The sequence below is a fragment of the Balaenoptera ricei genome, chromosome 6 (assembly GCF_028023285.1).
Source record: "Balaenoptera ricei isolate mBalRic1 chromosome 6, mBalRic1.hap2, whole genome shotgun sequence".
Classification (NCBI taxonomy): domain Eukaryota; kingdom Metazoa; phylum Chordata; class Mammalia; order Artiodactyla; family Balaenopteridae; genus Balaenoptera; species Balaenoptera ricei.
This window is the reverse complement of record NC_082644.1, coordinates 71,992,514-72,016,313: the sequence shown is the minus strand read 5'-3', so window position 1 is coordinate 72,016,313 and position 23,800 is coordinate 71,992,514. Positions and strand designations below refer to the sequence as shown.

The following is a 23,800-nucleotide window of genomic DNA, read 5'->3' as shown; positions in this document are numbered from 1 at the left end:
TGACACAACAGCCCCAAGCTCAAAGAAGGGAAAAAGATGCCCTCCTCCATTAGAAGATAATGTTAAGTATGGGGTGGGGTATACAAAGGGCACTGCACTTCCAGCCCAGGGGAAACCCTTTGAGTGGCCATGGTTGTATGCCTCAGTGACCAGGGTGGGGTTTTGCCCACCTTAGCTCTGTCCCAATGAGAAAGAATTGTCAAAGAACTGCTCCACACAAAAATCCTGCAATCTGCTTCCAGTTGTCTCTGTAGCATTTCTTTTCCTCCCCAGATTTGCCCCCTCTTTGGTTTGCCGTTTGTGGAGTTTGGAAACGATATAGGAATAACTAGAGAACTGGGCTAAAATTCTGGCTTGGCTTGTTAGCTGGCGGTCTTGAGTAAGTCATTTAAGCTCTCTAAGCCTTAGTTTCCTAAAAAGCGGATGAAAAATAATACACCCTGGCTTACTGGGTTGTTGTGAGCATCAGATCAGAAAATGTATGTGAAAAGTGCTCTGAAAATTATAAATCACTATATAAATAGAATTATTTTTCTTATGTTAAAGCTTTTAGTGAAAATGGTGCTATGCTCTAACTTTCCAGATTTTGCAAAAGATTGCTATATAAAGCCTAAATGGCGATGGTTTGTGGTGCAACGCTACATACTTATTTTTAAATTAGGCAGAATTAAGATTAATTTTATTTTTAAAACTTTGCCATGTCCTCTGAAATCACTACTAAACACAAAGATCTGTTACCATTTATCTTCTCCATATCTCCCACTGAACTGGCTTCCTGGCAATAAAATTCTCTTTCCTGGCTGGTCAATTTACAACATTAAGGTCTTTTTTTTTTTTTTTTTTTAATTAATTAATTAATTAATTTATTTATGGCTGTGTTGGGTCTTCGTTTCTGTGCGAGGGCTTTCTCTAGTTGCGGCAAGTGGGGGCCACTCTTCATCGCGGTGCGCGGGCCTCTCACTATCATGGCCTCTCTTGTTGCAGAGCACAGGCTCCAGACGCGCAGGCTCAGTAGTTGTGGCTCACGGGCCCAGTCGCTCCGCGGCGTGTGGGATCTTCCCAGACCAGGGCTCGAACCCGTGTCCCCTGCATTGGCAGGCGGACTCTCAAGCACTGCGCCACCAGGGAAGCCCAACCTTAAGGTCTTGAAAGGAGGACCTTAGGGTCAGCCAGGCCATCTCCTCCTTTTACTGAAAAGAACACGGAAGTCAGAAAACCTGCTCAAGGTAACACAACCAGTAAATGGAGGAGCCAGGGTTTCAGCCTACGTCTTCTCACTGCAGGCTTATAATTTTAGGTTGAACCATATGAAACCTCTGATAGCCATACACTGCTTCTCATGTGAAATATTTGAACAATATCTCATATGTTGTGTATGGTCCTGCAAACTGGCACAGAGCCTTTTGTAGAGTAGGTATCTGATAAATGTTTGATAAATGAATCTTGGGTTGTTTTTTTTTTTTTTTCTTTTTTTTTTTTTAAGCCCTTGTGTAAATCAACGCAGGGAAATCTGCAAGTTGCTAAGTACAAGCAGAGCTGCCAGATGTGAGTTTGGAGACTATAGGACATGTTGCAGCCAGGCGGGGAAGGAGGAACTGTACATTACCAACAGTTATTTGGCAGCATCTGACCTAGTTGAATACCGACTTAGGAAGAGTTCCAGGGGAAAACAGCATATGGCCCTGAAATCTGGTACAATGTCACATATACAGTCAGTTCGCCACCCCAGGCATATGAACCTGGAGACAGGACAGGCTTGGAAGAGAGAGACTCTGTGAGATTAACTCAGATGTTATCTCCCACAGGAAATCCCAACGATTTATCTGGAACGCTTCAAGGTGAAAATATCGCTGTGTAACATCTGAACCATATTTTGTAGAAGAAAGCATGCAGCTTATAAAGCAGAAGATTTGGATTGGACAGACATTTCTTGCCACGAAAAAAATCACCTAGAATTACCCCATTTTTCTTTGTTGAAGTCATAGAGTTAGCTGTGAGCATGAGTTCACAAGTGGCCGAGCTGGCTAGTCCGTACCATGCCCTCACATAAATTACAAGCAATGCCCTCTCTGGGTGGACAAATTACAGAAGAGCATCTTTCCTCTTGGCTGGTCTAGATTTCAGCTTCTCCTCCAGCATTAGGCCCATGCCTTTGTGCAGTGCACTGACTACACAGCCATACCCAGCTGCCCTACCCTCGGGAGCAATTCTCATCTAGCCTTTTTTACAACCAACCAGCACTCTTGGGACCCAACAATTGCAGATAATTATCTGGGGAAATCAAGGTCAAATGGTTTCTTAAGTGCACTTTTACAACACACATCCAGCAAAAACCACATTAGGTGATGAGAAGTGAAGTGGGAAGTGCAGACATAAACTAGTCCTCATCCAGATTCCAACTATCAAGTCTGGAACAATGGAACTAGATCACACATGTTCCATTTCCCTGTGTCTTTGGCCAAAATGGCTGCTGATGCCTGTTCACTCAACACCAGGCCCGGTTCTGGGATATTTTGGATTCAGACATACTTTACCCAGACAACAGGCGTAGTTTCCTCCCTCAGTTCCTGTGATAGTTTGCAGCTTTTTCCTTTAACATTTATGTTTCCTGGTGATGGCTGCCTCCTGACTACACAGACATTAGTATTTCAGTAGGAAGTAACTGGGATGCCATTCCAGAATGCTTAGATTCTTACCACACATCTTAGCAGGATTCTACTGCCAACATTTTAGAAGATAGCCCTAAAGCAATCAGTTATGTCAGGAGAAGGTAATTCATTATAGCAAAACTCCAACAAATCAGAAGCAGGGGAGTCAGAACTTCCCAACTAACCAAAAACAGTGTCTACCTCTCTCTGTTTCCAAATCAGCCAACGGGTCATTACAAAGCACTGAAAATATGTTTGGTCCTTGGAAGGCAAATAGGCAAAATCATAGGAAAAGTAGCCATTAGGAAAAATTTTTTTAATCCATAGTTTTCAAGGTATCCTACTAAGAGGCCCAACTGTCTCTATTTCCCACAACTACAGTTTTGTAGAATGAGCACTGGAGTTGAGAATCATAAACACAGCTATTGTAACATCCCATGGGGAACGTGATTGCCCATAGGAAACCCAGCTCTTTCTCTGGAAAGCTAAAAAACTGTATAAGTACATATGATGGAAGAAAAGCATGTAGTCTGATAAGACAGTTTCGCCGGAGCCAGCTTCCAACCACTCTTCAGGACCCAGCTTACGTATCATCTCCCCATGGAGAGCTTTCCAGAGCCCTAGTCTAGGTTTGTTCCTTCTGCTACGCACTTCCAAATAAGTGATTTCTCTGTAATATTGTTAAACAAACTCTGTAGTCATTACAAGTTTAATGTCAGTCTGCCTTCCCTGCTAGCCTGTCCGGTGTGCTGTTTTATCCTCAATGCCCAGGAAGCTGACTGCATGTGGTAGGTGTTTGGAAAATAGTCACTAAATGGATGCAGACATGAATGAATCAAATTTCTACTACCTTCACCATGTTGTACTAAGGTGGGAAAGGAAGGTGTATTTATTAAGGGAAATTTTTTTAGACATCACAACTTGCAACGTAAAAAGGATTTTTTAACCCAGGTTTGATCACAGTATACATTTAACGATTACACCTCACTCCCTAAACATTTCTGTTACTCAACACAGGAGGACTGTTAATAGGTACTAACATTCAGATTTAGCTAAATTCCGTAGGTGGGATAACCAGTCTGACTGAAGTGATTTCTTAAATTCTACTTCTAGATGCCCAAAGCACACTCTAGCAAATGGCATGTTATAGGACAAGGATTGTTAATATGACAGTCTCTCAGTTGGTTCATTGATTGGTATGTAATAAAAGTTGAAGCTTGAAGTTAAAGGATGACCAGTTAACTCTGAGTAGAGAGCCCCTCTGGGGCCCCAGATTTTCCAGCTAAGACTGTTCAGTTGCCTTCACGTGAGGCCACCAGAGACAAGGCCTCGGTAAACTTCTCTATATTTGTTGACCAGGAGTTGGCAACACCACAGTATATATTGAAGCACCACATGTCAGACTGAAATGTGATTTCAAGATTGCCAATTCACTTTCTTTATTATTTCTAAATACCAAAATTAAGAGGTACAGACACCTTCTTATATATTAAAATAACAACACTAAAAGCAAACTGACTTCAGAATCAGTCTTCAAAGTGTGCTTTTTCTCTGAACTAATTTCAAATGGTTCTCTTTTCCAGGTTAAGGACAACATCAAAATGTTTCCACACAGCCTGCATAACTTGAAGAGGTATTAATAAGCTCAAAGTCAGTCTGACATAATCAAATTGGATTTGGTTTTCCACATCAGCTAACTGGTATGCATTTATTTACATCAGCTTTTTTTTTTAATATCAGCTGAACTTTTACTTGCAAATGACTTCAGCACTCATAGAATTTAATGATTTTTGATCTTGTTAAATAGAAATAAAGGAGTTGGATGAGACATAAAGAGAGACTTGTTTGGTTAAATATTGCTCCTGAAGTATCAAGGTTTCTCATTTCAAAGCTAATTTTCAAAATACAGGTCATAGTTCTGGACTGATACCCACCCTGGTGGCAATACGCCATCACTCAGTGCTGGTACCATTTGCGAAGTTGTCTTTCTTTCACAGCACCGGTATTGGAGCATCCCTTCTCCCAAAGCTGGGAGAGTCTCATAGTCAGGGCTAGAAGGATGAGATGGGGAGGACAACACTAAGAGATAATCTGGGTATCGATAATGTTCCCTGGGAAAGTGATAGTTGAGGGAAGAGAGAGCGCGCCAAGCACTATGGAAAATCTTGATATCTGCACAGTGAATCCATCCTTGAGGAAAGACTGGGCCACCCTTCATGCCTTAAGGAGCCGTCTAACCTTTCCTCATCTCTCCCATCTCTTTATAAGGCATAAGTCAAGAACCTCTTAAATTAGTCAGCAGCTTGATCCAACTGCTCCCCTACTCTCGCAGTAGCTACTGGCAATTTTTCCCACTCGTATTTGAAGAAACCATCATCATTCATTCATGTGACTAGATTTGACCAGAAAATAACAAGTGACATATCCTCATGGGACCACAGAAGGACGAGCTGCAATTGTTGAGCCACGCCTCTCAATTGCTATTTCTAAATCAGAGCCTCTCTTGGGTTCTGTTTAATGGAAGGCACACATCAACTTTTCTCCTGGCATTCAAGGTCACAAAAATATCAGACACTTGGAGGCAGCCATAGTAAATTCCACGAGACCCGACAGGCCACAGTGAGGCCAGTGAGGTCCCTGGGAATTCACATCAGGGGATGAGTACTTCAGGGGGTTCCTTCTTGCTCTTTGAATGACCTCCACAGGATCTCACAGGCAGGATAGATTTTGCTGAACATTTCCACAGGAGTGGAGTGGATGGTGGTGGGGGGTGGGAGGGATGGCTTATCACCAGAACAAGATTTTCATTTCATTTTGGATGGAGAAGCATTTCTTCTTTATCTCTAGAGATACATGTAAAACAGCTTTTTTTCTTCCCACGGTCTGTTTCCTGACTCTGACCTCAAATCAAGGACAAAAAGGGGACAGAGCTGCCTTAAAAAAACCTTTTTCTTTCTGAAGCAAAATGTATGTGTGATGGAGGGTGGGGGACCGTGGGGGGAGGCAGAGAAATGTGAGTTTGAATCAATTCACAGATAGCTCAGAAACTGACGGGGCCTTCCCGTATCTTCGCGTGACACCCTGCAAAGTTGTTGTTGTATGCTCTTCCCCACTGCTTTGCTTATCATTTATGGTTCATTAAATGCCAAAATCTTTCTTTCCCAAGGATGCTCTTTTAACATAACTTATTTTAGTTAACCAGTTATTAATGTTTATTCGGTACTAGGACTTTATATATATTATCTGATTGAATTCTCCCAATGGCCGTATGAGTTAGCCACAATTACTATTCCTATTTCCACAGCCAGGAGAGAAAGGCATAGGGAGGTTGAGTAACTTGCCTAAGATAACCCAGTCAGGAGGTGGCAGAGCCGAAGCTCAAATCCAAGACAATCTGACTTTAAGACTATACACTTAAATGCCACTCATGCCCTTTCCTCAGGCTGATATGCAGTCAAGGATTCTGATAAGGGGGAAGGAACTGACATTTCTTGAGCATCAAATGAGTACTAGCTACTGCGCCTGGGGGCTTTATAAGTCTTTCTCCTAAAACCTTCTCCATAACCCTATATGGTAATTATCAGCATGCCCTCCCCCTCCCCTTCACTGTGTTGAGGTTCAAAGAAGTAACATGCCCAAAGTCACAAATCTAGGCAGTGACAAAGCCAGCCTTCAAACCTATGTCTGTCTGACTCCAACATGACAGAACACTGGAGAAACCATAGCAATTGGCCTCTGACAGCAAACAGAGATGTTACATTATTATGTTTCCTTTCGGCTTTGCTAGGTGAAGCATACTTCTGTTTCTCCTTGTGGAGGTTAAGTCTCCTTGTATCTTAATTTTGAAATAACCCATAATATAGTAGACTATTTTTAAGTTACAGTATTCTATAATTGAAAAAACATAATAACAAGGGTTGGTGAAAGTGTGCAGAAATTGGAACCCTCATACACTGCCAGTAGGAGTGTAAAATAGTACAATTGTGTTTGGAGACTATCTGGCAGCTTCTTTAAAGGTTAAACATAGAGTTAACCATTTGATCCAGTAATTCCACTCCTAGGTATGTACCCAAGAGAACTGAAAACCTACGTCTACACAAAAACTTACATGAATATTCACAGCAGCATTATTCATAATAGTAAAAAAGTAGAAACATGTCACATGTCCAACTACAAAATGTAGTTTATCTACACAGTGGAATTATTATTCGGCAATAAAAATGAATGAAGTAGTGATATATGGTATAGCACGGATATACCCTGAAGACATTGTGCTAGGTGAAAGCAGCCAGTCACGAAGGACCACATATTATATGATTCCACTTATGTGAAATGTCCAGAATAGGAAGACCTATAGAGACAGAAAGTAGATCATTGGTTCCCAGGGGTTAGAAGGGAGATGATAGCTAAAGAGTAGATGGTTTATTTTGGGGAAGGTTGATAAAAATGTGCTAAAATTGATTGTGGTAACAATTGCACAACTTTCTCTATGTACTACAAACCATTGAATGGTACACTTTAAATAGGTGAACGGTATGTTATGTGAATTATATCTCAATAGAGCAGTTATATATTTATATTAAAAAACTGCACCATGAAAAAAACCAATATTATGCATTTGATAAGCTCTCAAGAAATACCTATTGAATGAATGCACCAAAGCACTTCATGACTATTTAAAAATAATACTAGTTTATTTAAATTCAAATATGTCTTTTAGGAATGGATAGTTTATTTTGCAACAACGTTGCATAAACTATGCCCCAGACTCAACTGGCCCCGGAGGTGAATGCTGATAATACTGACATCCCACGAGTGCTGAAACGTGGTCCTCAGTGGTGAAAGTTTAGCAATGGCCACACCTGTGGAGGAATTTCCCCTCTGTTCCAACAGGACCAACTGTGGTGAAAGAACCATCTGTGGCTTGCTGACAATAGGGATGCCGCTGAGTGTTAACTGATCTCCCAAAACCCTCACTGAGCCAAACCCAGACCAGCAAGAATCTCTAGTGTGACTCGGGGCCACCAGCTAATGAAGGTATCACTTGGGTCCTGGAATCCAGGAGGATGAACAACTATCCTTCCTTTGTTACTTGAGAAACTCCCAAGAGCAGGTCCTGGTAGCACTTATCTATTTATGGTCACCTTTGAGGACAGATAAAAGAGTATGGGGAAAATATCAATAAATTCCAGAGTAAAAATAGAAACCAATATTCAGTGTTGAAGGGGAGGAACATAGAATAAATCAAAGTCCAAACTTGAGATCCAGTTGAGGAATTAGCCTGGTGTGAATGATTAAAGAAAAGCCAAGAAAAAAAAGCACCCAAATGCTGAGTGCATTGAAGAAGAAACAAGGTAGAGTATTAGTAGATTTAACAGCAAAACAAATGAGCTCAACAAACAAGCTCTGCATGAGTTGATATGGTCCAGAACCTACCAATGACTAGACATTACCTTCAAGGAATAGTTTTCAAGCCTTCCTCTCAGGGAACAAAAAACCTCTCAGGGATACTTTAGAAAGCATGTATTTTACGACTCTTAAATTCTACAGTAACAACAACAAAATAAGTCTTGGATTAGGGAAGTTTGTTCTGAGGACCCTGTGTGAAACAGAAGTGAAAATATGGTACCAAACTGGAATAGATTATCTGAGACATGGAGGCTCAAAGATGCACATGTGCTGTGTGCTGGCTTCACATCTCCAGGGATTCACTGGTATTATTTTGGAGAGGATTCAATCCAGTCTACAAGAAAGCATCCTTGTGCAAAACAAATCACAACTACAAAGCCTTGCGTAAAGGCTAGGAGTTTTTATATATGCTATTTCGTTCTATTTCTAAAACAACTCTGTGAGATAGATGTTTCACAGATGAGGAAGAAACTGTGGCTCAAAGAAATCCAACAACCTTCCCAACTAATAAGTGGCAGGGATAGGATTCAATTCTGTGTCTTCAAACTTCTTAACCACTATTTTCTCCACTACCCTACACCTTTCCAAAGTAAGACTGTAATGAATTTGTCCAGCCATGGAAGGCCTTCTAGAATGAAAGACTGACATTTTGATAGAGATGGAAGATCACTACAAAACTAAGCAGACCAGAGGGAGAATATTGCAAGAGTAACAGGAGGGTACTGGGCTTTGGAACATCGGCAAGTCAGGGGACCCTAGGGCAAGGACTATGTATGAAACACTAGTCAAAATAAAAATAGCAATATCTACCATTACATCTAGTCCCCTAAAGCCTACAGCTTCTGATTTATTTTGTTGTCTGTACTTGGTGAAGCACGTATAAGAAGATAAGAAGATAAGAATTTGGGGATTTTAGAATGGAACTTCTCTTAACATTACTCAGAGTGTCTTATTTAGACTATAAATGTTAAAATGTGCTCCCAGAGTGGCCAGCATTGCCATAGCCAATAAATAAACAAAATCGAGAAGAAAAATAATGGTAATAGCTTTCAACATCTCTTATAGAATTCACAGAGATGAGATCATAATAAAAGTTGTGGTTGATTTTGCCACTTATCTTTCATTTAATATAATTCTCAACCATAAATCTTGCTTTTGGGTTTGTGGGGCAAAATTTCCAATTGTTTCTTCCCCTACCAGGAGTAACAAACCCATCTGGCTAAGCTCCTATCATTGACATAAGGTAATGACATAAGGTAATAAAAGGTGAAACATCCCTGTACCTGGGGGTCCCAAGGAAAGGGATCCCTTGCTCTTGGAAACTTTTCTGAATCTGTCACCAGTCATGGCCACTATATAGAGGGACTGCAGGCTCCAAACATTTCAGAAAGAAATGTTGGGTCTTAATCTATTTGTGGTGTTGGCCCATCAGTTACCAAGTGGAAAGAATACTGGACAGAGAGCCAGGGCCCTGTATTCTAATCCACTCTCTGCCATTAAGTAAGTAGGTAACCTTCACCGAGGGCTTTCCTCTCTCCTGGCCACAGGGCTCTCATCTGTAAAATGAAGGGCTCAGAGTAGATCATCGCTGAAGATCTCTGCAGTTGTAGGATATTTTTGCATCCCCACCACACACCACCCCTCCTCTGCTTGATAACCTGTTCTGGCGATTTCATAGCAAGTACCTGTTTCTTGGTCACAGTGCCATCCACGGGGTCCACGTATTCAAAGCTGTCTGTCTTCGCCACACTGTAGACGTGGCTCCCCACAGCAAACTGCTGGCCGATGAAGGACTTGTCTGTGACCAAGGCCTCCAGGTCCCTCATGATGTAATAGGTCGTCTTGGGCTCTAACCCCTCATAATCAAACCTGGTGAGGGAGGAGCAGGACACAGGATAAACACACATCTAATCAGAGAACCAGCAGCTGGGTGGGCCTCTCAAGGTCATTTAATCATTGGTTTTGTTTAAAGAAGAACAGCACATGGAAGAACACGGAAGAAACATGGAAGAACAGCACAGAGAAGCATCTGCAGCTGGTCTCCCCCCTTCCCCCTCCCAGCCCTCCATTCATTCCCCACACAGCAGCCAGCATCATCTTGTAAACATCAAATCGTGCCAATCCTTTCCTTTAAATCCCTCCAAAAATGCCTGTCATGTTGAGAGCAAGAGTCAAAACCCTAACCACAGCCTATAAGGCACTGTGGGATCTGACCTGCCCACGTCCTTGATTTGACTTTGTCCCACTCTCGCTCTTGTTCACTATGCTCCAGCCACATGGGCCCCCTCTCCAGTCCTGGGAGACACTTTGCTCTTTCCCTTCGTTGGGCCTTTGCTCTTGCTATCTGTTTCCTTCCCTGGTACAATCTTCCCCAGGCTACTCAAATAGCTGACACATTCCCTTCCTTCAGCTTTCATTTTTCATTTAGTGTTACCTCTAGAAAGTGACCTTCTCTGACCAGTCATCTAAGGTAGCTTCCCTCTATCTCTCCCCGCCTCTTATCATCCTTTATTTCTTCTTTTGGTAGTTATCCCAATCTGTATTTATTTTGTTTATATATTTGTTTCCTTATTTCTTGTCTTTGCCCCTGAGTACTGTACGCTCCAGGAGGGCAGAGATCTTACCTGTTTTGTTCTCTGTTGCTTCTGACAAGTAGTGTTTTTTGTAAGTAATGGAATGAAAGATGGGAGGAAGTGAAGGAAGAAAGGAAGGAGAGAGAGGAATCAAGGCAGGGGAAAAGAGAAGGAAGAAGGGAATTCAATGTACCATAAAACTCTCTTGGAAACTTGGAAGAAATATCACAATTGTTCATTAAAAAGAAGGTCCCCCTAGCCAAGAACATCAAATATAACAATGGGGCTGGGAGGTGATTAGGGAAAAAAAAAGACTAAAAATAACCCTTATCTCATTTGTCGTTGTGGAGTTTAAATATGATAATGCATACCAAGTAGTTGGCACAATGCCCGACACCAGTGCTTAAAACTATTAATTACTTTTATTCTTAGTCACTACCATAAGGAAACTGTAGGGTCTTTCCCGATGTCAGATGGTTTTGACCAAGTCCTTATGGCACACCCAGGGGGCTCTGTTTAAGAAGGAAGCCCTAGGTGGGGCAGATGTGCTCAAGCAGCTGTGGTGGGATCTCACATTGGGCTCTCTGTAAACAGGAAAGAAGGTGAGTTCTCAGAGTGAACTAAAGAAGGAAGATCTGAATAGTTGTTACTACTTTTTTCCACTCAAGATCTTTTGTGACTTCAGCAGACAACAGGGTATTAGCCAAAAGGAATGATACCATGGCTAACAATGGGTCCCCTGCACCTTCATCCCCCCTCTTTTCTGTTCTCTCTCTCTTACACAAGGTGTGTCCTCCCAGCCTCAGAAACAAAACAACAGGGAACTCTCTCAGAACATTCCTTCTCAGTAGTGTATGTGTTCTAATCCTAGATTCTCTTTAAAGATAACTTTTGGAGAAGGTAAAACCCAGCCAAGCAGAAAGGGGCAGGAGGTTGGGATAAGAGGGTGTAGTAGGAGACAGAGAGGCACTGAAAGAGATTTAGAAGTTGAGAAAACACACTAATGTGACAGGTCACATCCAGTCTATGGCTGAGGTCATCAGACCAGCTGCCCAAATGCTCATCTTCACACACATGCAGGTTCTAGCACTACTTTCCCCTCACTACCTCAAAAAACCCCCTCTGACCATCACCACCACCAACACACTTTCGAGGAAAGAAATTTCAAAATGGAGAATTCCTTCTGGGGTCCACTCATACAAGGAAAATCATCTGGGTTCTCAGATACAACTTCAGGCTCAGTATCAGTTAAACCAAAATTGTTTAATTATCTCCTCCCCACCAAGAAAACAGTCAGGCTAGAAATCATTTTCTTTCACAAGCACTTTCAACCTACCTTTCCCAGAGGCTGAAGGAAATGTTTACTTTTGTTCTACCTATTCCCTCCTCCCTTTTTCCTTATCTCTGTGATCTCCTTGTACAGAAATCTGAAACATAATTCAGAGTCCTACAAGAATTTATATCTCCACTGCATTATATTCTCTAATATGGTATTTGTTATGACAAAAGTAATTGTCATGTAACCTCTTGGCCACAAAAAAATGAACTATATTATAAATACACTTATTATAATACCATGTCTTCAAAATACTGGCAGAAAGCTAGATAATCATTCCACAAATTATGAGGAACACATCCCTGACTCAAAGCGATCTCACTAAGCCAGAGATTGGCAGTCATAATATATTTTATCAGGTTGGATTTTTTGGAGCAGCTTCAGGCAATAAAAGGATTTGCTGTGCCAATTGGTCCCTTTGGTATGCCAAAAAAGCCCACAAGAATCAGGATTTTTGGCACTTGTTAGAAATACTAGTGAATAAAACAAGTTCCCGCCTGCCTTGAGAGTCCTTATTTTATAACACAACGAATAATTTGAGGTGATTTCCCGGCTGTCACATCCTTGGCCTTCTTAACTAAACAGGAACCAAGAATATGATGGCGCTGTCTACATTTCCCAGAGCACTGCAGTCTCTTTGATTTTACTGAAAACTATCATAGGCTTCCTTATTCTCTGATATTTATCTAAGTAAATGACCACTTAAGAGAAGAAACAATCACCTTATAAGGGAAATCTAAAGCCTTCTTTCTGTCCCTTAAGCTCTTGAAACGCAACCAAACATCCAAAGTAGTTAACTATTCATAAGCAAAGCAAAGGAGGCACCGTCTCTGTTTTTAATACACAGAGAGCCGCTGAGACTACCCAAGGATTCCCTGCCCTAATCCCACGTTCTCCACAGTTAACATCCTTTCCGACCACGGCTCCCCCTAAACCATGGCGTGGTACTAGCATACCTAGCAGGCAGCCACACAGCCAGAAGACTCTGCCCCCATCGCTTGCTTCAACAACAGGAAAGTGGTAGAAACCCCCAACCCTAAGCTCTTTGCCACTGACCTTTCCCCTCCCTCCCTCCCAGGGTAATATTTCTTTTTTTCTGTAACTCCTTTCATGGGGACAAAACTTGAGCAAAATCTGGGGCTCCTGAGCCATGTGGTCCCTTCAGAGGATGCCAGCTCAGGCATCTTGGTCACGGTTTGGACCATCAGGGGGAGCTTCTGTCTTTGCCTCCCTTTCCTTGATAATTATGGGTGGAAAGCCAACAAGGAAAGCCCCCGGTCTGACTGTACAACTTTCATGGCCACCAAAGGACCTTTCAAGGTTCTGCAGTTCAGATTCCCTCTGGAGATGGATGCCCACCGTACAGGCAGGATGAAAAGATGACAGAGGGGTGTCACCAGGGGAGGGCTACTCCTTGACACCACTCCTACCACCTCTCAGGGTTATCTGTCTCTAGCGTCTGTGCTCCTCAGATCTTCCTGAAAGATGCCTGCCTCCTAAGGTTCTAGCCCACTTTTTTAAAAAAAAACCTTCTCTAAGAGCAGTTCCCTAGGGTCCATACGGAGACCCTTGCCCTTCTCACCTGCAGTAGTAGTGGCGGCCAAATTTGGCCCAGTGATCTCGGACAATTTCCTCCACACTCTGCTTCCGGGCAGCGATAATGGAGAGCCAGACCAAGACAGCCCAGAGGCCATCTTTCTCCCGGAGGTGATCAGAGCCTATGGGAGAAAGGAATAGTCTGCTGAAGATTTGTTCACGGGGAAAAGTTAAAGCTAAATGAACTATGAAGACCAGTTAGCACTTGAGTGTTACATTGAAATGGCAGGATATATTTATCTATTGTGTTAAAAACATGTCCCATAATAAACTTGCATTTCTAAAAATATGCAACCGAAATTCAAATAACATAAAACAATATCAAAAAGTAAAATAAAATCCTGGAAGTTGTTGAAAGGATCCAAGAGCCAAGGTGACATCACATGTGACTAATGGTATCATTCATTCAGTAAGTATTTGGTGATCCTTACGGTACACCAAGCATTGGTCTAGGTACTAGGGATATGGCAGTGAACAAGATAGCTCTTTATTCATCAAGTTTGAATTCAAGTAGGCGGGGACAGGCAACAGAAAAGTAGATGAAAGAACAACATGCGTCAAATAAGGACAAGAGCTATGAAAAAAATTAAACTGGGTGATAATGTCACAGAGCACGATATCAGCAAAGACTTCTTTACTAGAGCAGCGCAGCTTACCTAGAGTGGGGTTGAATGGTACTCCCCAACCCCACTCCACCTGCCGAAGATATGGCCACCCAGAACCTGTGAATGTGACCTTATCTGGGGAAATAGTCCGGCAGATATAATTAAGTTAAGGATGTTGGGATGAGATCAGCCTGGATTATCCAGGTGGGCCCAAAATCCAATGACAAGTATTCTGAGAAGAGAAGACACAGAGAGGAGAAATACAAAGGAGCAGGTTATGTGAAGACAGAAGTGGAGATCAGAATTATGCTGCCACAAGCCAAGGAAGGCAGGGAGACACCAGAAATTGAAAGAGGCAAGGAAAGATTCTCCCCTAAAGACTTCAGAGGAAGCATGGCTCTGCCAACACCTTGATTTTAGACTTCTGGCCTCCACAACTAGAAGAAAATTAACTTCTGTTGTTTTAAGCCACCCAGTTCTTGGTAATTTGTTATGGCAGCATTAGGAAACGAATACAGGTAGTCAGGGTCGGCCCCACTGAAGTGATGATATGTGAGCTGATACCTGAGAAGGAGTCAGCCATGCAGAGATCTGGGGACAAAGCACAAAGTCCCTGAGGCAGGAAGGAACTGGGAAGCTTATTCCTCTAGCTATTTACATAGAAAGAGAGGCAGCTCATATTGTGGTATTCACACGGTAAAGTGTGCAGGCTAAACAGGTAGCTTCCTGTGCAAAAAGAACCCAGAGGAATATGTTGGAGGCTCATTTAAGCATCTGTCTATTGGCCAATTGTAAGCTCTGTCCTGAATACAAAGGAATGTGTTGTAGTGTAGGAAAGGTGATATAATGGAAAAAGCATGGGGAAGGCTTTGGAATTAGGGTTTAAAACTAAACTCTTCTACTTCCCCGGAAAGTGAGAAGTTATCGCAAAGTTGTTAACCTTTCTGAGTCTCAGCTTCTCATCTGTAAAATGGGGACACCATCACCCATCTTGTTGGGTTGTCACATGAATTTAATCACACTCAGTGGGTAGGTTCTGGAGTCAGATTGTTCACATTCAAATTCTGGCTCAGCCACTGACCTTTGTGTGACTTGTTGTCCTCCTCTGTAACATAGGGAAATAATAGCCCCTACCTCATGGGTTACTATCATGATGAAGTAACTAAATATGCCCAGGTATTTAGATCAATGACTGGGATGTCACAAGTGGTTGTCTTGTTGTTGATCTTATTGGTAATTCACATAAAGTACCAACCTGGTGCTGATTCCTCAATACGTAATTTGAGGCAAATTGTTCTCAGTCATTCATTTAATTTTATCCTCTGACTCTAGCTACAGCAATGTCTTAAGACCAGGAGACTGGGACCAGGAGTTGGATCATTTCTTCTTGCAATAGAGCAATAAGAATGGACAACAGTACTTGGGTTTCAGGGCTACGAAACATAGAAACTCAGAAAGGAAGACTCAATGACACAGAGCTGTTTAAACTTTGAAAATGGACTGAAACAATACCTTAGTTAAGTTAGGCAACTTTGAGAACTTCTCACCAAAGCTATGGACCATTTATACTTCTTGGTACATTTGCAGTGTTAAATGTTAAATGCTTTTGCTCAAAAAGGAAAACACACAACCTTGAGAGGGCAGTGAAGATACTTAAAAGGAGAAATGATCAAGTCTTTGGCTCCTCCATACACTGATCAATGGTCTGCTGATGACACTTTTAGATGTCTGGTTGTGGCTGTCTCTAGCCTGAGAAGACCCTGGGCTTTTAATCATCACAGCAATGGAGTGACTCTAGTCCCAGCCAAGGAACTCTGCACACTGCTATAAAAATGGAAGAAATTTGGAAGATGCTGGGTTAGCTCCATGGCCTAGTGCAAAAAAACAAGTCTAGGAAGCCCTGCCCCGTGGGATAATTTCAAAATCCTTTGTCCTTTTACAGCTGAAAAAAATCACTTTTATTTACTGGCTAGAGAGAAATACCTTTTTGTTTTAAAACATGGGCTTTGCATACCTTGAATCTCCAGCTGGATTACATTACCTAGAGATAGACCCATTAGATGCTAAGTCTGACATCTGATAAGATGTCATAATTTAGGGGAGAGAGACATAAAGTTATTTTAGCAGAATCAAAAAAAAAAAACAAACCCCACACAAACCCACCTCAACCGTTTGTCGCCAACCACATAGTAAATTATGAACTGGCTTGGATATTCTCACCTACAAGTTAAACATTGCCCAGATTCATAAGGGGCCAATGATCAAGTAAAATTAACTGTGCTCTTTACAGCTGTTTGAGGTGGGGATGGAGACACTGATGACTTGCAATTACACACACATGATTCCACTGAACTCTCATAATGTGCTTTAGAGGGGGCTTTGGGGAAACAACTCTCCTTTTAATAACTTTAAGGCAAGTGAACTATAATGTCATATCCGTGACAGATAAATTCAACAGGAAATGCAGAAAGTACAAAGCCATCAAATGGTTTCCTAAAACCCCACTATAAACAGAGTGAAAATGGATGCGAGAAATGCTGACACCATATATGACAGGTCAAATAGACTTTATATAAAAAATGTTTTTATAAGTTAATCAGAAAAAGAGGAACCCCAATAGATAACTGGGTGGATAGGCACAAATGAGCAATTTTCAAGAGAAAAATATTAACAGTCAAAAACATTTGAAAAAATGTTCAATCTCACCTCAGTCAAAGAAAAGTCCATAAAATGGAATCCCATTTGGGGACTTTCAAATTAGCAAGTGTTCATTAGGGGCAGGGGAACACCTAGTACTAGCAAAGTACCAGTGTAAATGTGTACAGTTTGGTGGAATAATTTGGCAATAATAATCAACAGCCTTAAAATAGCAAACAGCTTTGGACCCAGCTATTCTATTTCTTAAATTTTAGTCAAAAGGACATTCACTGAAGCAGCTTAAAGAAGAGGGAAAGTTGAAGAAATAATAAAAAGGAAAAAAAATTGTTTTTGAAAGAAGAGGGAAAGTTGAAAAATGAATACTAATTGTTAAAGAATAGGAAATTGTGGAAAATCCATACAAAAACTTGTGTAGATAAAATATTGAATAAGAATCTTTGGTAACACATGGAATGATGTTCATCCAATTTTAATAAATGTTAAAAAATCAGGTTACCAAAAAAGAGTATTCAGTATTTTTTTTGTAGAAAAACACATTCAGATATGTATTTATGTGTGTGCACAGGTTATCAACAGGATACACACCCAGCTGTTAACAGTGTTATCTCTGAAGCAGGAGAATTGCAGATGTTTTGCTTCTTTTTCCTTTGCAGTATTTCCACAATAAATGTATATTATTTTCATTATAAGAAAAAAATAAAAATTTTAAAGTTGTCAACGGTGTGTACAAATTCATGTTTGAAAACATGAAATCCCATCTACCAAGGGTTAACTGGGATATTAAAGGGATCAACACTGCTGATGAACAAGTGATGAATTTTGAACCTATTGCTCATTCCATTTCTTAGATTGAGTAACAGCTATTTAGAGCATAGAGACTGAATATGACTCCCTCGTGAGGCTCACAGGTTTTGGGATTAGGATCAGGATGTCCTGTAAGGCTTTAGGACTTGACAGAAAATGAGAACAGGGAAGGCAGTGCACTGCTGAGCTGTCAACGTTAGCCTTGGGGGAAGCTGGGCTTAGGGGATGTGTTTTGTTCACCTCACAGGGAGACTCCACTAGCAAGGACAAAGCTTCAGATTCATCCCAATAGCCCCTAGGGCATTTCTACTATTGCTGACCGGGCACGAAGAGGGGCTCACTCAGCCTGTGTTTCACCCCCTATCTTCCCAGGCAAAATCTCTACACTCTGTGAACAGTTAAACAGTTGTTTGGGAAAAAACAAATAAAAGAGCTCTTTTACTTCCTCATTTCATATATTCACAGCTGCTCCATCTTTAGAACATGAGATTCCAGAAAAAAATTCTTCGACACTAATATTTATACATGCATACTATTGCCTGTACAATTTTTAATAGATTTTATTTTTTAGAGCAGTTTTAGCTTCATAGCAAAATTGAATGAAAAGAATGGAGAGTTCCCATAAGAGTCCCTGTCTTCACACAAACACAATCTCCCCACCATCAATATCCTGCACCAGAGTGGGATGTTTGTTACAAATGATGAACCTACACTGACACATCATCACCCAAAGTCCATAGTTCACGTTAGGGTTCACTGATGGTGTTGTACATTCTATGGGTTTTGACAAACATATACCCACCATTATAGTACCATACAGAACAGTTTCACTGCCCTAAAACTCCTCTGTGTTCTGACTATTCATCTTTCCCTCCCTCATAGCCCCTGGCAACCACTAATCCTTTTATTATCTTTATTGTTTTGCCTTTTCCAGATTATCATATAATGGACTTTTTAGTTTGGCTTCTTTCACTTAGTAGTATGCATTTAAGGTTCCTCCATGTCTTTTCATGTCTTAATAGCTCATTTCTCCTTAGCATTGAATAATACAGTACAATTTTTGAAGTTTGCTTCCTCTGGATTTCTGGCTGGTGGTGCAGCCAGAGCTTGCCACCTGGTTCAGAACATTGCAAGAAGCTTTAACCCATATTTCCAAAGCCTGTAAGTACCACTCAACTGTCCTTCCTCTATCCAGGCTAGCCCAGCCCGAAGCCCACTCAGACTTGCTTTGACCAGCCTGGAAAAGCAGTCATCCCCACCCAGATACCAGAAGGAAGGGGCTCAGCTCTCCCTGCCACAACTCCAGGAAAAACTGACACCAAAAACAGGTCTATTTTTTTCTTATCAGAAACATCCCTACTCTTCTATTCCCCAAAACTAGACTTTGAATCTTCTCAAGCTTTAAAACCATATTACTTTGGGCTAGGCAGTACACCAGTAAGTATACTGACATACAAGAAATGGGGGAAAAAATGAGAGTACTCAATCTCAAAGGAATTTTCCTCAAATGGAAATGCCAGCACGGGCAAATCAACTCAAGAAAACACCACACATGTTACTAAAAGATCAAGTCATCTCAGCTGAAACTCAGATCAGGAAAGTCTGAATTTGTCATTTGGGAAAAATATAAATCATTACGCACCTGTTGCCAACTCCAAGCTAGAAATAAGTTAGTGGTTCTCAACCTGCGCTGCCCATTAGAATCTCCTAAAGAACTTATTAAAAATACCAATGCTCAGGCCCCACCCCGGACCAATAAAATCAGAATTTTTGGCAATGGGACCCAGGCACCAGTATATATATATTTTTAATTCCTTGGGTAATTTTTATGAGCAGTCAGAGTTGAGAACCACTGTTTTAAGAGAAGCCTACTCAAAACAGTCCCATATCGGGGGCAGATTACTTAGGGGTAGTCAGTTAGGCCTCTTCCTCTACTTGCTCAAATTTGGCACTAAAGGAAAGTGGTCATTGGTCTCTAGTTCGATGGATGCCCCTGGCCTTAGTCGGGGGGGCCCTCTCACTGGAGCCAGCTTCAGTATCATGGTTTTCCCCCACCCCTTTTGTCTGGAAATCTTGTGAGGGCCTTGCCAAATTTGGAGTAACCAACTCATCCTGGTGTGCCTGGGACTTTCCCCATTTTAGCAGGAAATGAACAATATCCCAGGAAACCTCTCCATCCCATGCATACCAAGGTGGTTGGCCAGCTGATAAGGAAGGCCACTTGCTCAAAGAGGTTCCTGACGGTTTTCAGGATGTGTGCATATACAGCACATACCTAAGCACACGTATTTCCTGGAGCCAGAAACGATAGGAAATATATCTATATACTTGCTCTTGATGCAGAATTACACAGCAAGATAAATTCCATTTTTGGAAGACTAACAGCAAGGCACCAGGCACTTCACTCAGTACTTTATACGTCCATTATCTAATTTTGACAATTTGATAGCTTAACTTTACAGGTAAGAGATTGAGGTTAGGTCATTTGTATGAAGTCACATGGCCACTAAGGGGTGAAAAGAAGATTCACACCTGGGCAGTTTGGCTCCAACGCCTGTGGACATAACCACTGCTGGAAATGCCCGGTAATACCAGTGGTCCTCAGGAGCTGCAATGAGGCAGATAAAATGCCCCAGGTGGTTAGACCTGAGGCAACCCTTCTGAAGATCTGGGTGATGGATTGGTATTTTTTCCTCCCCACACTAGACATTCAGGAAAAGTTGCCAAATTTCCCTTTACTTCTCCTCTCCTATCGATTTACCCTTTTCATTTACAAATGAAGTTTTCATTAATTTGCAGTGAAATTCTTCCCATCCTCTTTTTATCCATTCAAGGATTTGTCTTTTCAAAATTGTGAAGTTATGAGGGAACACTGGGAGGCACCCCTTGCAGGGAATCTGAGATTTGAGAACATGCTATTGAACTGTGACAGGTTGTTGTTTTTGTTGTTTTTTTTTCCATGTCTCAAACCGCTCATGTTCAGCTCTTTAAATCTGGCCAAAAAGCAGGGCTCATGGAAAAACTGTCACTTTTCCATGCTTAAAAAGAAATGCTTCTTAAAAAATTAATGCTCTAAAATGTTTACAATTGGAAAACAAAGCTGTCCTGCATGTAAGCGGGTCAGAGCCAGCTGTCAGCTCAGAAAGGTAGGATGGCAGCAACCGACAGTGTAGCTCACGCTGTGATGTGGGCATCCTGGCTCCCAATGCTATGTAACAATAAATTTGATGATGATGATGATAATAATAATAATAGTGTTTGACACAATAATGCAGCAGGGCTCTTGGCTAATATCCTGACCATTGCAACACCCTGTAAACTCCATGAGGGAAGGACCCGTATCTGAAATGACTCATCATTCTATCCTGGCCCTGGCTCATAGAAGGTGCACAGTAAACCTGCACTGAATGAGGAAATGCATGATTAGGTGAAACTCTAGTACGTAGTGTGATTCATCAGATTCACCCCTCACTAAAAGCTAGAAGCAACCTGAAAAGATATAGGGGAAAAAACGTTATAGATCATCCCGTTGAACAGATTCAGCTTATAAATGAGGAAACTGAGGCCCAGAGAAGTGATCTGTGTAAGGAAGTTCAATGACAGAGAGGGGGAGTCAAGGTCTAACTGGGTCTCACTGGGACTGTCATCTCCTGGTGCTGTGCTGCTTACATGACACCATTCTTCCACATCCCCGGCATGCATCCCATCCCCATCTAAAAGAATTAACCAGATGGGAGAAAAGGACACCTTTGGCATGTCCTTAAACAGCAGCAGCAGAGTAAGACTGGGTTTGAATCCTGGCTCTGCCATGTGAACTTGGCCAGCGGCTCGACTTTCCTCTCTAAGCCTCAATTACCTTATCTGTGGTCATTATGGTCCCTAGTTCATTTTAGAGTCAAGAAGTCTCAGTGAAATGACATATAGGAGGCCCTAAGAATGTACTTATCACTCAAGAGATGCTCAATAAATAACAAGTATTAGCACTGTTTCATTAACACAGGCCCTACAGCAGCCAGGCCATCTATCCCATCTGCCCCAGAGGAGGAGAAAGCGTTAACTACGTCAGGGCTGGCCAGCTGACGCTCGTCCCTCACAGGAGCAAGCCAAGGTACGGGACAGTAGGACCTCCTGACTCGTATGTCCCATCCCATTTCTTTGTCTCCAGTGCTGATGGGAACAACACAACTCTCTAAGAATTGTCCCTTGCTTGGTCATAAGCTGAACCAGAAATCTCTCCAGCAGGTTTAAAGCCTGCACCACAGGGTTGAGGACCTGTCACTCTTTAGGCATTGGACTTTGTTCTCAGTGGGGCTACCTGGGCCCTGGGAGAGAGCAGCAGGGGGAGCCTCAAAGCACAACTTTAGGGACTGCATCTTAAATACCAAGGGATGGGCCCCCTTGTTGAAAGTCCCCTAGTAGACACTGTGAAAGGAAACCCTTAGTCTGTTTGGAATTCTTCAATCCGTGAAGATTGAAGAATGATTTCCCAGGATTCCCAGTCCCAGGATGCACTGGTAAGTGTGGACACAGCCTCAGAGGGAGGCCCCATTCCTTTCTTTCTGCTCCACACTTTGGTGTCACACAACACCCCCTCTTGCCACTTTTCATCATTGAAAGGGTCAGTGGAACTGGAACTGTGGCGACCCCAAGGAAAGGTTTTGTTTTGTTTTGTTTCTGATGGAGACATTCTTTCCACTCCAGGTGGAAGCTCTCTTTCCCAGCACAGGGGTTGAGAGTTTGTAGAGGGTCCAGAAGAGAGTTTCAGTTTTCAGAGTTTACAAGGAGGCTCTTGGGGAGTGTCAATCACAGCACCTCTGTGCTCTGGCCCAGCCTAGATTGAATTGCACATGTGCACACAGCCTGTTTCAACTTGCCCAGCAGAGGAATTGCTCTCCTAGTGCTGCTAATGCTGTCATCACAGCTTCCTCACGTCACATCTGCTACCCAGCCAAATTTACACAAATTGCCCAGAAATAAGAGAAAGAAATGTGGTAGAACCGCAATAATCTGAAATTCACAAATATATGGGCCTCCTTCTCTGGCCTAGAGACTGGACAGAGGTGAAAACTGCCAAATGTAGAGTTAATGATTATCTAAATAGGGAATGAACTAAAGCTTTCCTTTATTGTACCTTAAAAAATCTGGTATTAAATAAAAATAACTGTATAAATAAGAGACAGTTAAACCTATTCAATATTTGTTCAACAGCACTCCTGTGAACCCAATCTTGAGTTAGGATGTACATAGTTCATGTGTGAAATACAGATGAAGAAGCAGGTGTGGAACTTCAAAGTGTTATATACTGTTTAACTGTTAGGGAAAATAAAATGTCCATTCACAGAGCAATCGGAGAGTAAGTCAGTAATATAAACCATAAGACAATAGAGCAGAGAATGTCTCTGCTAAAGGCTGTAAGAAAATCTTTATATACAAAAGATCACTAAAGCTAGAACCTAGCTGCTATTGAACACGGCTATTTACAGGTAATTGTCAGCAGCCCCTACTCCCCCCACCCCAGGAAATAAATACGTTAATAAAATGAATTATAAATACTTAACAGGATTTAAATTTTTAAATCTGTTCATTAACACAGGTCTTGGGAATGAGTTTTCCTAGAAGCACTTTGTTAGCTATTAATTTGTGCTAATAATGATGTGATAATTGAAAGTACCAAAACTTTATTTTCAAAATTTTATATAATTCCAATTTTATCATTCATAAAATCCTTCCTCACCGCCTTCCAACTGGTCTATATTTATGTGGTTTTGTTTTTATGAATCCTCCCAAATCTTGGAATACCCTAATGCCCAGATTTCCAGAAATACAACCACTCAAGAATGATAAAAATATAACTACTAACAATGCAAAGAAGAAATACCAAAATGGAAAATCTTTGTTTCTTCCTCCCTTCTTTCCTTCCATCCATCTACCTTCCATCCATCTTTCCAGCCTTCCTCCCTTCCTCCCTCCCTCCCTCCCTCCCTTCCTTCCTTCCTTCCTTCCTTCTATCCTTCCATCCATCCCACAATCACTCAAAGCCTATCATATATAAAAGAAATAGAGCTGAGCAAGAGAGACATGGCCCCTGTCCGCAGGGCATTTATGGTTGCATGGCAAGCAGAGGGATCCAGAAAAATCTCAAAAGACTGGAAAGATACTCGAGGTTTCCTG

The 23,800-nt window shown here is 41.7% G+C and overlaps 1 protein-coding gene across 1 annotated transcript in view; it reads right to left on the bottom strand.

Moving 5' to 3' along the window:
* The window catches only part of PGM5 (phosphoglucomutase 5), a 188,229-nt gene that overhangs the window by 42,299 nt on the left and 122,130 nt on the right, over positions 1-23,800 (bottom strand). Inside the window, exons 8-9 of the mRNA XM_059924855.1 lie at positions 13,549-13,684; positions 9,743-9,926 (exon numbers count right to left, since the gene is read on the bottom strand). Coding sequence (XP_059780838.1) covers positions 9,743-9,926; positions 13,549-13,684 — 320 coding nt within the window. The remainder of the gene's footprint in view (positions 1-9,742; positions 9,927-13,548; positions 13,685-23,800) is intronic.